At 36.0% G+C, this 16875-nt stretch overlaps 4 protein-coding genes across 4 annotated transcripts; all 4 read left to right on the forward strand.

Annotated features, from left to right (window-relative positions):
• The first annotated feature begins 2810 nt into the window (after nucleotides 1–2810).
• LOC128020638 (olfactory receptor 1468-like) lies at nucleotides 2811–3815 on the forward strand. The gene has a single exon (XM_052607250.1). The coding sequence runs from the start codon at nucleotides 2811–2813 to the stop codon at nucleotides 3813–3815; it is 1005 nt and encodes a 334-aa protein (XP_052463210.1).
• Nucleotides 3816–6190: 2375 nt separating this feature from the next.
• LOC128021027 (olfactory receptor 1468-like) lies at nucleotides 6191–7780 on the forward strand. Its single transcript, XM_052607900.1, has 2 exons — nucleotides 6191–6300; nucleotides 6420–7780. The coding sequence occupies exon 2, from the start codon at nucleotides 6448–6450 to the stop codon at nucleotides 7444–7446; it is 999 nt and encodes a 332-aa protein (XP_052463860.1). The 5' UTR covers nucleotides 6191–6300; nucleotides 6420–6447; the 3' UTR covers nucleotides 7447–7780.
• A 6622-nt stretch (nucleotides 7781–14402) lies between these two features.
• Nucleotides 14403–15251, forward strand: LOC128020639 (olfactory receptor 2S2-like). The gene has a single exon (XM_052607251.1). It carries the CDS (start codon nucleotides 14403–14405, stop codon nucleotides 15249–15251), a length of 849 nt encoding a protein of 282 aa, XP_052463211.1.
• Nucleotides 15252–15563: 312 nt separating this feature from the next.
• Nucleotides 15564–16680, forward strand: LOC128020640 (olfactory receptor 1M1-like). Its single transcript, XM_052607252.1, has 2 exons — nucleotides 15564–15585; nucleotides 15662–16680. Exons 1-2 carry the CDS (start codon nucleotides 15564–15566, stop codon nucleotides 16678–16680), a joined length of 1041 nt encoding a protein of 346 aa, XP_052463212.1.
• Nucleotides 16681–16875: the final 195 nt, after the last annotated feature.

Consider the following 16875-nt stretch of genomic DNA (forward strand, 5'->3'; position numbering starts at 1 on the left):
GACGGCAAAATAGACTATGTTTGACAGGTGCAATATTTGAAAATCAATAATTATTAATTTATTTTTTTAATTACATTTATATCTGAATTGATGTCTACCTATAGACTTTCAAACATCAAAGTGTCATGAATTAATATGTATTTGTGTACAAAATGACATATAAACATATTTCCCATTCTATTTTGCCTGGAACCGCTTCCAACAAACTTGCGTGTCGCGTGAAAAATAGGCGTTGGTTCTATTTCGAGCCACGCGGAAAACGCGTGCATGCTAGAAAGAGAACCGAAGGAAGGAAGAGCTACTACAAGCAATTTTTAGTGCTGCAAATCCATTTATCCTTTGTTGACATTTCCGCGTCTTCATGGAAAGAGCAGGTCATGGTTGCTTAGCAACGGCAGACGCCTCGGGAGCGCAACTGCCCGAGCGCTTTGGAAAGAAGGAGAAAGCGGCACGCCTAGCGTTTTCCACGTGTTTTTAGGCGCGATATGTGAACGGCCCCTAAGACAGTATTTTACAAAGGTACAGGCACAACTACCTTTATGACTGGTTCAGTCCTTTGTGTTAAAAGTCCACTTCCGCGAACCTAATTTTCAAGGAAGTACCCATTAACTGAACTCTCAAACTCTGGAGACAAAATGGTATCAAAAAGGAACTTCAAAGATGGATCCTGTCTCTGAGCAGAAACCCAGACCTGATGAGAACAGAAAGCAAAACATGGAGACCAGGAACTACCCTCTGTGAATTCACAAGGTCCTTATCATTGAGTTTCTTCATCAGTTGTTTTTTTACTCATTGCACGCATGAGTGCACGTGAAACGAATACCTCTGGATACTGGAAAAAGGCAAAACAGATTCTAAAATGAATGATTCAGATGCACCAGTGTCTCGAAGAACCTTAATAGGAACGTCATCAGTACTTCCAAGCAGTGACACATGGCCATCTTAAATGATAGGAGCATAACCTATATCTTCATTACAAAGTACCACTGGTCCTTCCAACTTCTGTAAACTATCATGATTACTGTCAGAATCATTATCTGTCTGAACAGATGAAACAACAAGAGTAGGCGTAGGTTGGGACTTAAAGGGACAGTTCACCCAAAAATCTAAATTATGTCATTAATAATTCATCCTCATGTCGTTCCAAACCAGTGAGACCTCCATTTATCTTCGGAACACAGTTTAAGATATTTTATATTTAGTCTGAGAGCTCTCAGTCCCTCCATTGAAACTGTGTGTACGGTATACTGTCCATGTCCAGAAAGGTAAGAAAAACATAATCAAAGTAGTCCATGTGACATCAGAGGGTCAGTTAGAATATTTTGAAGCATCAAAAATACATTTTGGTCCAAAAATAGCAAAAATTACGACTTTATTTAGCATTGTCTTCTCTTCTGTGTCTTTTGTGAGAGAGTTCAAAACTAAGCAGTTTGTCATATCTGGTTCGCGAATGAATCATTCAATGTAACCGGATCTTTTTGAACCAGTTCACCAAATCGATCTGAATCGTTTTAAACTGTTCGCGTCTCCAATACGCATTAATCCACAAATGACTTAAGCTGTTAACTTTTTTAATGTGGCTGACACTCCCTCTGAGTTCAAACAAACCAATACCAATTAATACAGCACAAAAATGCCAACAATCCACAGTTTTTTAAAATGCCGAAAAACTCTTAAACAATTCCCAATAACAAACCAAACTGCTGTTTGCTAGTGCTAGCACACTGATGAATCAAATACCAAGTTAAAATACACTCCACCTTCATATTAAACAGGCGCTAGCGCAAATATATCAAACATACAAATGTATTTTCCTAGAAGCTGGACCTCCCACGCTATAACAAAAATCTTGGACGAGCGCCCAATTGTTACATCTAAATGCCAAAGGTGATAAATGAACAGCAATAAAGATACAAACAATTAACAAAGTGCAGGTCAAGGTTTGGAGCACAACTGCAGGGTAAGGACAAGAGCTCCCCTTCCAACAAAGGCCAAACACCTTAACTAGAGTCCCAAATTGGTGACAGGTTTACTGTAGATCCTTATCTGGTAACCTATAAAAGAGAAGAAAACTAGAACAGAAAAGAAACCCAAAACAAAACCGTAACATGGGGAAAGAAAACAGACAAAAAGAAAACAATTCTGTTTGTTCATCTGCTTTTTTTTTTCAAATCCGATGGAATAACTGGAAGATAACGAATCAAACATATTTATGCCATTATTTATTTTTAGTAATAGGATTATATATATATATATATGCCTGTATATTACTTTACTTTGTAAATTAATCACAACTTTTTAAATTGGGACTTGTGGTTGATATTAATATTTCAGACAATAATATTAGTCTCTTGTTATCATGGGTAAACACATTATCTTAACTTTAAAAAGCTTTTAGAGAAATGTTTTTGCTATCTTGTATATTTTTTCTCAATCATAGTTTGTAAAGATTTACTCCTACCTTTTTTCCCCCCTGAAGTCTGTAGGGAGAAGGGCTGATCCATGAACTGAAGTCCCAAGTGCAGGAGAACGATCCAATATAAATATGTTAAATATAGTTGGCAGAATAATGATTGTGTGGCTGTATTGGAGAAGGTAGAGTATAAACCATGTGTTTCTGCTGTTTGTATCTATTGATTTAACTGTAGTGACTCAATTGTTGTACTATTATTTTAGCATCTATCATATTAGAGCAGGGCATTCACTGTGACTAGAAATGAAATCATTATTTGAATATTCTCTTTTATTGAGTGTATTTCTATAACAGTTCTTTATCACAGGTGATACAAAAAATCCCGACAGCAGTTATCATGAGCTCCATGCAGTCAAACTCCTCTGCAAATGTGTCTTTTGTTCGTCCTGCAAATTTTTTCTTAAATGGCTTTGTTAATATTCCACTTGCAAAATACTACTATGTGTTCTTGTCTTTAGTGTATGTTGTGACTGTTTTAGGGAATTCATTTATCATGTGTATCATTTATTTGGCCCGCAGACTTCACACAGCCAAATACATTGCTGTTTTCCATCTGGCTTTTTCTGATCTGTGTGGAAGCTCAGCTTTGATTCCAAAAATCATAGATGTGTTTTTATTTGAGCACCAGGAAATTTTATATGAAGCATGTTTGGCAAATATGTTTTTTGTACTTCATTTCATGAATCTGCAGTCTTTGACACTAATTGTCTTGGCTTATGACAGACTAGTTGCTATTTGTTTTCCTCTACGATATCATGCCATTGTAACCAAACCAGCCATGTTTCTGATCATAGGGGTGATGTGGAGTTTTTCTGTGACCTTTTTTTCTGTACTTGCAAATTTGGTCAATAGAATCTCTTTTTGTAGATCTAATGTAATTGATACTTATTACTGTGATTTTGCCCCTATCTATAGACTAGCCTGTAATGATAATTTTGTGCATATTGTGATGGGGAAACTTTGCTTTGGTCTTCTGATTTGCATACCTCCAATACTGATCTTCATTTCATATTTCTGCATTGCTCTGGCTCTGCTTAAGATTGCTCATGGTGTTGATCGGATCAAAGCTATAAAAACATGCACCTCACATCTCATATTGGTGGCAATTTTTTATCTGCCAATTTTAAGTAATAACATTGCCTCTGCCACAACACCTATCCATCCAAATACTCGGATAATTAACAATTCTCTGACCCAGATAATTCCACCTATGCTGAATCCCATCATATACACTCTAAAGACAGAGGAGGTCATGCAGTCCATAAAAGAACTGTACAAACGCAGTCAGGTGAATACAATTGGTGAAAAATCTATGAAATTCAATGTGAAAAATTTTAAGTGATCTAAAATGACTTATTTACAAAGTTGTTAATACTATATTTAACTTATTTTACAGTTGGATTGCTTTCATTGTCTGTTTGAATGAGACTTTGTCCATCTTTTATCTTGTATAAAACAGACATGCTGGTATAAAAATCCTTTGTTACAGTTTTTTTTTCGTGAATGTCAAAAGGTTTTCAAAATACTTATTTGTCTTTGTCCATTTTTTTAACTTAGAATTTATTTATTCCCACCATTCTGTAATATGACATATTAGCAGGTACGTCTTTCTTTTGCAGGGTTATTCTTTTTTTTCTTGAGTGATTCCAGACCATGTAATGCAGGCATGTGCTTCAGTGAACTTAATCCTTATATGGCATTTAAACATAAATGTTCAACTCTGAAAGATGAATCCTGTATCTTCTGTTCAATCCATAACTGTTTTTACAAAAAAGAATAAAGCAGAAAAAACACAACTTGACAAACCATTGTTTTGCGATAGTAATACTGATTTTGTAACTTTTGAAACAGAAGAGGTCATGCAGTCCATAAAAGAACTGTACAAACGCAATAAGGCGTGTGTTACACAGTGAGTTATTCCCACCATTCTGTGCCATTTGAAACATTTTGGGGCATTCTATGAGGATCTAAATTTGTTCAACTTTAAACTTTTAAGTGTTTATTCAATAAAATGAATGCAGTCAGAATGACAAAAAATAAACAATTTAAACAAGCCTAGTACACAAGTGCTCAGCAACACATTTTTGTTTGATCTGCACAATAAACAATGGGATATCTTACATATAAAAAACATTAAATGTTCCCTACTAGCATTTGTAAAAGTACAGAAAATTCATCTTAGATCCTTTGTACTATCAACATGAATGAAATGGCAATATTTTAATGTTTGTCATATCACACTTCCCTCTCATTTCATTCAAATAAATAAATAAACAAAAACGTAGTTCTCTTCTTTGCATTTCTCTTCTGCTTAGCTATGTCTCCTAATCTAATAAACTTGAAATTATATCCTGCAAATTGTCACGAATCATGTCCATGGATTTTACCGCTTACCACCAGAGGTTGCGCTCCTATTATATTGACTTTCACCTTACACAGAGTGTTGCATGTCACTCTGGACTACATTTCCCATCCTTCACTGCTCTGATTGCACACACCTGTAACCAGTCTCACACACACACAGATCCTTCTCAAACTGCTGAGTATTGTTTGGACATATCGCTAGTCTAGTAATGTTACAGAGTTAATAGTCTTTGTCTGTTTAGCCTGTTTAATCTAGATGTAGTTTTGGATATCTTGCCTGTCTTTGGATTGCCCTTCTCTTCTTGCCCTGTTTGGATACTGTTTACACCTCACCTGGACCATTGCTTGTGTTTCTTGTTTGGACATTGTTCGTCGGAGATTGACCATGCCCGTTTACTGGACTACTCTTGTGTCTTGCCCTCAATATACCTCTTTGCCATTGTTTGACCCATGCCTGTTATGACCACGTCTATTTATAAAAGCATGCAAATGGATTAACTTGCTTCACGTCTTGTTCGCCCTGTAACATAAATAGGCCTACTGTGTGCTGTGATGAATTGCTTAAGCTTGGAAGTAGGGGTGCGCGATAAAAATCGTCAGTTTACAACGGCTCTGTGTAGTAATAGCTGCTCTATGTGAAATCGCACACCTGATGGAATTTCCCGCTGATTAGATAACCCGCTTTACTGATGAGATGCACATTAATTATCGGACGATATTTATCGCGCACCCCTACTTGTAAGTCACTTCGGATAAAAGCGCTGTTAATGCCTGGGTCACAATAGACGATTAAATTAAAAATTGAACCGATTTTAAAACCATAGGAGACCACAGATATAAGAATAGTTTCAACCAATTTTTAACATTATAATTCTCCAAATGCACACACTAGACTAGACAATTCCGCCAGACAGACAGACGTGTGATCTGACAATTGTAGTAGCGATTTCACAGTGTCAATTCCACAAACACAACATGTCACATAAACTTGCATGATCAAACGAAAAACAAATATGGATGATGATCGATGTCGTCGACTGGCTCTTGTGGCATGCACAACAAGAAAATTACCATACAGAACTTCAGTATTATTTCGGTGTAGTATTGTTACACCATCAAAACTTAAAAAATCGGATGCTTTGTGGACAGCATCACTTTTGATTATAAACAGAAGAATGCACAAAGGGTCAACTTCATAAACTTATTATTTTGGAGTATAGTAATTTCAAAAGTCATCTCTCTTTATACTTTTTGTAATGTATTTATCATTATGTTTGTACAGTATTCCTATTTAGCAATACATTTATGATGTCACATGCTAAATTTGCTCCTACCCATTTTTTTTCAACTCTGCAGGGAGAAGGGATGATCTGTGGACTAAAGTCCAAAGCTCAAGAGAATGATCTACTATAAATTTGTCTGATGGCTGGTAAATTAATGAGATGGTGGCAGCTTTGGAGAAGGTAGAATATAAACCACGCGTTTTCTCTGTTTCTTACTACTGATTATACTGCAAATTAATGAAATCATTTTAATATGAATATTCTTTTATTTGAAGTATTTCTATAACTGTTCATCGCAGGTGAAACAAAAGCCAGACAACAGGTATCATGAGCTCCACGCAGTCAAACTCCTCTGCAAATGTGACCTTTGCTCGTCCTGCAACATTTTTCATAAATGGCTTTTTTAATATCCCACATGCAAAATATTACTATGTGTTCTTGTCTTTAGTGTATGTTGTGACTGTTTTAGGGAATTTATTTATCATGTGTATCATTTATTTGGCCCGCAGACTTCACACAGCCAAATACATTGCTGTTTTCCATCTGGCCTTTTCTGATCTGTGTGGAAGCTCAGCTTTGATTCCAAAACTCATAGACATGTTTTTATTCGAGCACCAGGACATTTCATATGATGCATGTTTGGCAAATATGTTTTTTGTATTTCATTTCATGAATCTGCAGTCTTTGACACTACTTGTTTTGGCTTATGACAGACTGGTTGCTATTTGTTTTCCTCTACAGTATCATGTCATTGTAACCAAACCAGCAATGTTTCTGATCATAGGGGTGATGTGGATTTTTTCTGTCACTTTTATTTCTTCAATGGTGAGTTTAATCACAAGACTCTCTATTTGTAGATCTAATGTAGTCAATAGTTATTTTTGTGACCATGGCCCTATTTATAGACTAGCTTGTAATGATAATAGCATAAATATTACCATGGCAAATATTTGCTTTGGTCTCCTGGTTTGTATGCCACTGATACTGATAATCATTTCATATTTCTGCATTGCTTTAGTTCTGCTTAAAATTGCTCAGGGTGCTGACCGGATCAAAGCAATGAAAACCTGCACGTCACATTTCATGTTGGTGGCAATTTTTTATGTGCCGCTTTTAGGTATTAATATTGCAGCTTTAGCAACATTTATCCATCCAAATGCGCGGATAATTAACAATTCCCTGACACAGACAATACCACCAATGCTGAATCCCATCATATACACTCTAAAGACAGAAGAGGTCATGCAGTCCATAAAAGATCTGTACAAACGCAAAAAGGTGAACACTAGGCTACTACAGAACAAAAGGGTAAATACAAAGGGTTAATAAAACAGTTTGATTTTATTGAACTGTTTTAAGGAATCTGTAATTTTGTTTACTATGACTATCCAGTTGGTTATACAGTCTGTTAAGAGCATTAAACAAATAGTTAATTTGACAGAACTGACTGACCTGTGTGTTCAGATGTTGTCGAAAATAATCTCAGCCTTCTCACGTGCGATTAAAGAAATCACTCAAAATATTTATAAGGTCACAGAATTTAGAATTTGCATTGTAATGCAGTTGCAATGTATTGTAATGAATGGCCAATTATGAATTGAACTAAAGGAATAAATGTACTTAACTTTGTTAAATGAGTGAAATGTTTGTTTGAAGTGCAACAAGGCTTTCCATGTGTGCTGATGTGATTTTGTGTACATAAGGATTGTTCACACACAAATAAATATTATTTACTAATGTTCATATTGTGCCAAAGCCATTTGACTTAACAAAAAGTCATATTAACATGGCCATTAATTTTCAACAAAACAAAAAATTAAAATGAAGTGAATGGTGTTCAATGGAAAAAAGGCATTCATACAATGTACAAATAACATGAAGGTGAGTAAAAGGCGATTGTATATTAGTCTCACATCTCTCGGTAAAAAGATATGAACCTCATAAATTGTGTATACATTTATTAACAACGTGTAAATATGCTTATAGCAAATGAAGGAAGTTTACAAATCACTTGTGAGACCCACAATGCCAAAGAGCTCAGACAACAGTATAGTATGTTAAGCAAAATTAACAGAAACTTCTACAGAAACTATTAAAAAGGACACTGAGAATAAAAGAAGCACTTTGATTAGGGGGAAAACAAATTCTGATTCTAGTCTGCCCTCTAGTGGCAAAAGCAAGTGTTGTGCTGGGGTGCGTTTCCCAAAACCATGGTTGCTAACCTGTTAGCAACTTAGTTGGTTGGCAATGGGAAATTGCATCGCAACCAACACATACCTGTCAAGTATCCCGTTTTGGCCGGGAAAGTCACGTATTTTACCCTTCTTTCCCGCCGTCCTCCCGTATTAGTATTTTCCCGTAAATCTCCCGTATTTTTTTTTTTTTACCTGCGTTATTAATAAAATAATAATAAAAAAAACATTCCCAATCTGAGCTCTGTCACTAGTCTCGCGATTACTCCCACCTGTAGTAGCCTGTCGCGAGGGGTGTGTGAGGTCAGATGACATGAGTTATAACGTGGGAAAAACAACAACAACAAAAGAAAAAACAGAGACGGATGATGGATGCTACAATAGAGAGTGAAGGCACACCTGCCAAAAAACCAAAACCCATGTGTAAATACCGTGATAAATGGGACAGCGAATTTACTTTTTTTAAAGAATGCAAAGTCTGCAACAAATTGGTACAACAACTCACTAAAAGAGTAAAAGAAAAGTTATGTGAAATGAAAAGAAAAACTGTTAAAGAAAAGCAATATGAAATGAAAAGAATGTGTGGAATTAAAATAAAATGTAAATGTAAAGACATCAATGTTAAATTAACAGAAAATATGCAAATAAGCCTTTAAATAAATGCTCTTCATATATACCCTTTTGTGTTTTAATTTGGGCTATAACACCTGTCTTAAAATGTAAGGGATACTGGAGCTTTGTTGGGGTGGTGGGACTGCTCGCAATGGGCGCTGGAAAATTTCCCTTATTTTCAAATCCAAAACTTGACAGGTATGAACCAACAAAGTTGGTTAGTTAGCAACTATGGTTTTGGGAAACGCACACCTTGATGATGGGTTAAGCCTATTGTGACTTGCTGTATTTTGCCAATAGATTTAATGTGCCAACCATATTATACAATACATATTTTTAATTGCTGTAAAGGTAGAAGGACACTCAATTGTGTAGTTACAGTCATCAATTAAGTCTCGCTTCTTACATTTTTCTAACATATAATAACGAAGGCATTGCAACTAGGCCTTTCAAGATTAAGAAATGATAGAAAGTATCTTAAAGTATCTTAAATAAGTCTAATACCTTATGCATACTCATTGGTTGATGAAGGCAAAACATAACAGGCAAACTTTTTTATGCATTGGTTAATTTTGATATTTTGAGCTGTTTGGCTTTTAATAACATGTTGCAGACTAGAGGAAATATTCAAAACTACATGTCGAGATATATATATCTTAATATATTTATTTCAGTATATTCTGTTAAAGGCTTCATTGGATACTTCATGCACTTTTAACCTTGGTGCATGCAGATAACACTAACAACAGAACATTTAATACATAAAATAAAATAAAGTACAACTATACAAATAGGTAAGGTAAAAAGAAAGATAAGTAAAGCAACACAAGGCACATGGCAGACAGTGTGCAAACCACTGAAGTAAACAGTGCAGATATAATGATTGTAGTGCAAAAGAGCTTATTCAGTCTGATTAAAATGTAAAAAATCTTCAGAGAGCAGTTCTTTATTTAAACTGACAGCAGAGGTTGAATAAGCTCAGCAACTGTTGAATGAGGTAGTGAGCAGACCAGTGCTGTACAAAGTGTCTGGTGCAGGTTCCAGTGTGTTAGCTTGTGTGTGCTTGTGTGTGTGTGTGTGGGGGGGGGGTGTTTATGGTTTTGGGGACTGAGCAGCAGAGTTCAGTGTTGACTGGGGAAAAATATGGGGGGGGGGGGGGTGCTCTACAGGTGAGACGGGTTCCATAAATGTTCCAAAAAAGGGTAGACTAACACTAACGATCTTCTCAGCTGCTCTCACTATGCATTGAAGAGTCTTCTGGCAGGATGTGTTGCAGGCGCCATACCACACAGTGATGCAGCTAGTCAGGATGCCTGTGTAGAAGGTGCACATGATGGGGGCCAGGGTCCTCTGGCTCTTAATTGAGCAGAGGAAGTAGAGACGCTGCTTTGCTTTCTTGGCCAGTGCTGCGGTGTTGTCGGTCCAGATGTCCTCTAAAATGGACCCAGGAACTTGGTGCTGCTTACTCTCTCCAGAGTCGCAACTTTGATGGTCAGAGGAGCATGCTGAGTGTGCACTCACCTGAAGTCAGCAACAATCTCTTTCATCTTCTTCACATTCAAAGAGAGATTGTTGTCACTTCACCACCTCGCTCCTGTACTTTGTCTCATGTCTGTTTCTAATAAGACCCACCACAGTCCTGTCATCCACAAACTTAATAAAGAGGTTAGAGTTGTGTGATGGTATGCAGTCATGGGTCAACAGAGTGAAGGGGGGGGGGGGGGGGGGCTTAACACACATCCTTGGGGGGCTCCAGTTGTTTAGTGTGATGGTGCTTGGATGTGTTACTGCTGACCCCTAGTGCCTAAGGTCTTCCAGTCAGAAAGTCACGTGTTTTCTCTCATGCACTAAGTTTAACAGGGCTGACGAGTCATGAGACATGCGGATCCATGTGCAAGCTTTTATTACACAGAGACGTTGTAGTAACAGGCATGGGTCAAACACTGGCAAACATTTATATAGTGGGCAAGACAAAGAACATTCCTAGGGCAAGAGTGGATCTTCGATGAGCGAACAATATCCAGAGGGCTAAGCAAGAGGGGTAATCCAGAGTCAGAACACGAGAAACAGGGTAAGGCAGGAAAAAGACTAAGCTACGAAAACTATAAACTGAAATAAGACTATGAAAACTATAAACTGAAACAGAATTATGAAAACTATAAACTGAAACAGAATTATGAAAACTATAAACTGAAACAAGACTATGAAAACTATAAACTGAAGCAAGACTATGACAACTAGAAACTAAGACAAAACTATAAAAAACAAACAGGGAATGGCTTGGTATTGCAACTATCGCTAGGAGAGGGATATGTGCAGAACAATACTCTGCCGTATGTGAGAGGAAGTCCAATGCTTATAAAGCGTGTCTGATGATCAGTGTTAATTTCGTTGACTAAATATTTTCGTCATTATTTTCGTCACAAATATATTTTTGCGGACGAAAACGAAACGAAAACTAAAAAAGAAGGCACTGATGGAGACTAAAACTATGACTAAATTGATTGACATTATCGTCAACGAATAAAGGACGAGACGAAAATAGACTGTGACGAATATCAAATCTGCAGACGGGAGAGATGCAATGAATCAACAAAAGAACCGGCAAAACGGAACAGGCGAGACTGCATGAGAGAAGAGAACCAATCCGAGCCTGACTTATTGAGACGCGAAGCGAAGGTTTTCAGTTTTTAAATGAGCTCCCGGGAAGTCGGCATTTGAAGAGGTGATGTCTAAAAGAGCGACAAAATGTCCACAGCTCACTTCACATTTGACGACGAACAAAACAAAACAAAGTGTAAAGCACGCAGAGCGCTCATTCGTGGCAAGAACACAACCAATTTGAAAAGTCATTTACAGACGAGCCACCTGGACATTTTCTCAAATGTAATTTCACAATGTTCTTTTGTTTATTGTGCTAAGCAAAATTGGAAGACTGTAGTACGTAGATGTTGTAGCATTAAATATTACGAACTGAAAAGTACTGTAAAATAGCCCCTTCTTCAAGTTAGATGAGAGCACAATACTAATACGTAATATTATGATACATACATTTGATTAATACTAATGTTTAGTATATTTTATAATGTTCTACTTGTTGACAATATCACAAATATTTCTATATTAGTCATGTGAAACGTGAATGTTCACATCCTATCATTATACGTACTAATCTAGAAATATTGTAGTATTTAAAACATACAATATTGCTAGACAAATGAATACCATAAAAATCTTGTTACTTTTTTTATCCACCCAACTTATTAAATATTTACTTTAAATGTATGCACTTATTGTTCAGCTCAGCTGTAAGCTTTAAGGTCCTGGACCTAACTTTATTTTTCTTTTATTGATGGTCAGTTGGCAGCTAATTATTGTTTACATTATCATGACAGTGTTTGTTGCTGCAGAAAAGCTTTTGAATCGAAATAAAGACACAGTTGTGTTGAAATAAAGTTGAATTTGTGTTTTATATATTTTGGTTAAGTTTGTTTCCTATACCAGCTGTAAAAAATTGTCTAGTAAATCTGTTATTGATTTTAGTCTTATTTTAGTCGACTAAAATACCAAGCAATTTTAGTCGACTAAAATAAGACTAAAATTAAAACAAATCAGATGACTAAAACTTGACTAAAACTAAAAAGAATTATAGTCAAAAGACTAAGACTAAAACTAAATTAAAATTTCGTGTCAAAATGAACACTGCTGATGATTGTATTGTGTGTGTGTGTGATTGGTCTCAGGTGCATAGTGTGATTGTTATCAGGTGAATGTGATTGGTGCAATAAGGCATGGGAAATGTAGTCCAGATTGTACTGTGTAGTGTGAGTTTGTGTTGTGGAGGATGACCTCTGGTGGTGAATAAATGGAAGTTAAATGAACAGATCATTGAACAATGATCAAAAATCTTGCCTTCACTTGCATTGAACTTGCATTTAATTCCTATCTATATTCTGATGGATTTACAAAGGGTTTTGTTTATGTACAATTTGCCTTATTTTACACCAGATTTTATTCCTAAAATAACAATGAAAATAACTGTAAAATTTATTTAAAGGGGAAATGCTCGTTTTCACCCAATCTCCTGTTAACCTTGAGTACCTATAGAGTAGTACTGCATCCTTCATATCTCCAAAAAGTCTTTAGTTTTATTATATTTCTAAGAGAAAAATAGTCTGTGCTGATTTTTTTTCGGACCCCTCTCTCACCGGGTCCTTCCTGACACTCCTCGCACTCGCTCTGAGCGGTGATATAACCCGGGTCTCCGGCATGGGAGGCAGACGCACTAACAAGGAGGTAGAGATATTTTAAGCAGTTTTACTCACCGCATGCAGTTCCAACACATGATCGTGAACCTTTTTCTTTGGGACTGCATTATCCTTAAGAAATAAACGATGTGCAAATCCGGCGTCAAACTGGGCCTTGTTTGTAAAACAAGCATCTTCGAAATGCAGGGAACAAACAAAAACACTTGCACAACTCCGTCGATGCCATTAAAAAATAAACTCTGTCCACTGGTCCCTTAATGTTTTTTTTTTTTGGTAATCTGTGCAGGGTTGTCTTGCCCTTGCAACCAAAAACACACTTCTTTTGTGACATTTCGCGACGCTCTCGCTTTGATCAGTGAATGCCTCTGCTCTCAGTGCTCTGCCCCACGGGAGCGCACGCTCTTCCGGCAGACGTGCCCTTAGGACCCATATAAGGAAATTCCGCTACATCTAACGTCACACAGAGCCACACTCGAAAAAAACTTTCCGAAACTTGTGACAAACCGTACAACTTAATTTTTGAAACTTTGTCCATGTTTAGCATGGGAGTCCAACTCTTTAACAGTGTAAAAAACTCAGTATGCATGAAATAGCATTTCACCCCCCCTTTAAGCAACAACAACAACAAAAGTTTAAAAAAAACTTAACTTTTAATATATCAAAAAATGAAATGTGGATATTCAGATCTCTATTCTGGAAATGCATGCAAATTAATGCATATTTAACCTAATAATGCCTCATCTTAATATTAAACATTTTTGGAAAACTTGTAATACAAAAGATGTTTGCAATTCTTAATGTAATCAATCAGCTGGTGACATATGGTGATATTAGTTCTGTGTATTAGTTACATTTTCCACTCTATTCACATGAGATGTATAAATTTAACCCAAGATGTTGATCAAGAAATAATAGTTGTACAACCTAGAACAATACACTAACTGTCTATGACATTGTTGTCAGAGCTGTGATTTGACTGGCAGGATGACCGCTCTTTAAAGGTTTGCCATTGGTGGAGAATGTTACAGTGATAGTCTGAAGGGATTGACATCTCTTCATTCAGTATATAATAAATTGGGAAACCCTGCAGGCCAGGCAAACATCCATAAGACCTTACTGTAAGTATATCATATTAACTATTCATTAACATTAATATTGTTTTTAAATATTTTCTTATTCTGTATTTCTGCCCAGACAGGATGAAAAAAAGATGATTCAAGAGGTCACTGGAAGCAGGAATATTTCCTTCCTGTCTGCTGGATTCTCTGGTATGCCTCACATGAGATACTTTTATTTATTCCTCTTAATTGCCTACTTTATTTCTTTTCTAGGAAACACCTGTCTCATGTTTATTATCATTACGGACAGAAATCTTCACACTCCTAAATATATCTCTGTCTTTAATTTATCATTGATAGACATTTGTGAGAGTAAAATCCCTCAGCAACTGGATGCAGTTTTGTTTGGGAATCAGTTGATCCTGTATGGATTGTGCTTGTATTACATACTCTCCAATGTGTTATTTGTTTTAGTTCATTCCCTAACTCTCACTGTTCTGTCTTTTGACAGATTAGTAGCTATTTGTTTACCACTGAGGTATCATGTGATTGTAACCAACAGATCAATGCTTGTTATAATTGCTGCTTTGTGGATGCTAGCACTAATGCACACAAACATGAGCAGACTTTCATTTTGCAGAACTAGTGTCATAATCATTCATTTCTGTGATCTCGGGTCAAATGTCCCAAGCTGTGTCAGTGTTCTGTTTCAGGTGATCATTATGTTTCCAGTTTTTTATATTATCTTTTCATATACATGCATAGCTGTAACATTGTTCACAACCCCACATGACCATCAAAGAGCCACAAAGACACGCACTGCTCATTTAATAGTAGTGGCTGTATTTGATGTGCCCATCTGCCTAACAAATGTCTTTCATGTCCTTTTAAGCACCAATACTATAATTATTCTTACTTTGACATCTATGCTTTCTTCAGTGCTTAACCTTTTCATGACAAAGGACTTGATGTCTGTGAAAATGCTTATCAAAAAAGAATAAAAAATAAAATGATGATGATGAAATGATGAAAATCATGTTTTACTATACTAACTGTGTTCCAGTTATATTGTTAGTAGCAGTGTGATTTTTGTATTGAATTCTTTAAAATAATTATAAAATAACTAAATATGAAAGTGTTTGTTTTGTGTTACTTGAAGTATAAACTGTAAGTACAGCATCTTTAATATTGTGCCAGTCTAAATTTTGTTTAAATTACATGTAAACTATATAAGAAATCCTTACCATATTCAACTGTATTGTAATATTTAGACACACTGTACTGTATTTATTTAGAATAATTGTTTAGGGAGGATGATAGGAATCATACTGCCAAGCAATATTGACTGATACACTGAAATTATTATTTTAATGTTATTGAGTGTATATCTAAAAAGAGTTCTTTATCACAGGTAACACAACAATCCTCACAACAGGCAGCTTGACTTCAGTGCATTCAAACTCTGCAAATGTGACCTTTGTTCGCCCTGCAACATTCTTCATCAATGGATTTTCTAATATCCCACATGCAAAATACTACTATGTGTTTTTGTGTTTTGTATATGCTGTGACCGTTTTGGGGAATTCATTTATCATGTGTATCATATATTTGGCCCGCAGACTTCACACAGCCAAATACATTGCAGTCTTTAATATGGCCCTTTCTGGTCTGTGTGGAAGCTCGAATTTGATTCCAAAACTCATCGACATGTTTTTATTTGAGCACCAGGACATTTCATATGAAGCATGCTTGATGAATATGTTTTTTGTGTTTCATTTCATGAACATTCAGTCTTTGACACTTCTTGCCTTGGCTTATGACAGACTGGTTGCTATTTGTTTTCCTCTACGGTATCATGCAGTTATTACCAAAACATCAATGTCACTCATTATAGGTTGTATGTGGATTTTTTCTATGAGTTTATTAGCTGTACTTGTGGGATTAGTCAACAGACTCTCTTTTTGTGGATCTACTGTGGTCAATAGCTATTTCTGTGATCATGGCCCCATCATCAGTCTTTCCTGTAACAATAATTCCATAAATTATATAATGGCATATATTTTATTTGGTCTCCTAATTTGTCTGCCAGTGATATTGATAAGCCTCTCATATTTTTGCATTGCTGCAGCATTGCTTAAGATTGCTCATGGTGCTGATCGCATCAAAGCCATGAAAACCTGCACCTCACATCTTTTATTAGTGGCTATTTCTTATCTCCCAATTTTAAGTGTAAATGTTAAAGCCTTCTCAACATCTATTGATCTAAACGCTCGGATTATTAACAATTCACTGTCACAAATAATACCCCCTATGCTGAATCCAATCATATACGCGCTAAAGACAGAGGAGGTCATGCAATCCATAAAAGAACTATACAAACGAAACAAAGTAAACACTATTATAGAAAGAAATGTGAAACAGAGAAAATAAATATAGGTGCTTGTCTTTTCACATTTCCTTTATGTTTTTGTTTGTTTTGTGATTGTATGAAAGACATTATGTCCTTTGTTGCATATAAATATCAGAAAAAGCTATATACTTTGATTATAACTGATCATTTAACAAATGGCCACTTGAACAGGATCAGCTGTGTAGATATTATAAAATAATTATACAAATTCCTCA

Source organism: Carassius gibelio, chromosome A10 (genome assembly GCF_023724105.1).
Source record: "Carassius gibelio isolate Cgi1373 ecotype wild population from Czech Republic chromosome A10, carGib1.2-hapl.c, whole genome shotgun sequence".
NCBI lineage: Eukaryota > Metazoa > Chordata > Actinopteri > Cypriniformes > Cyprinidae > Carassius > Carassius gibelio.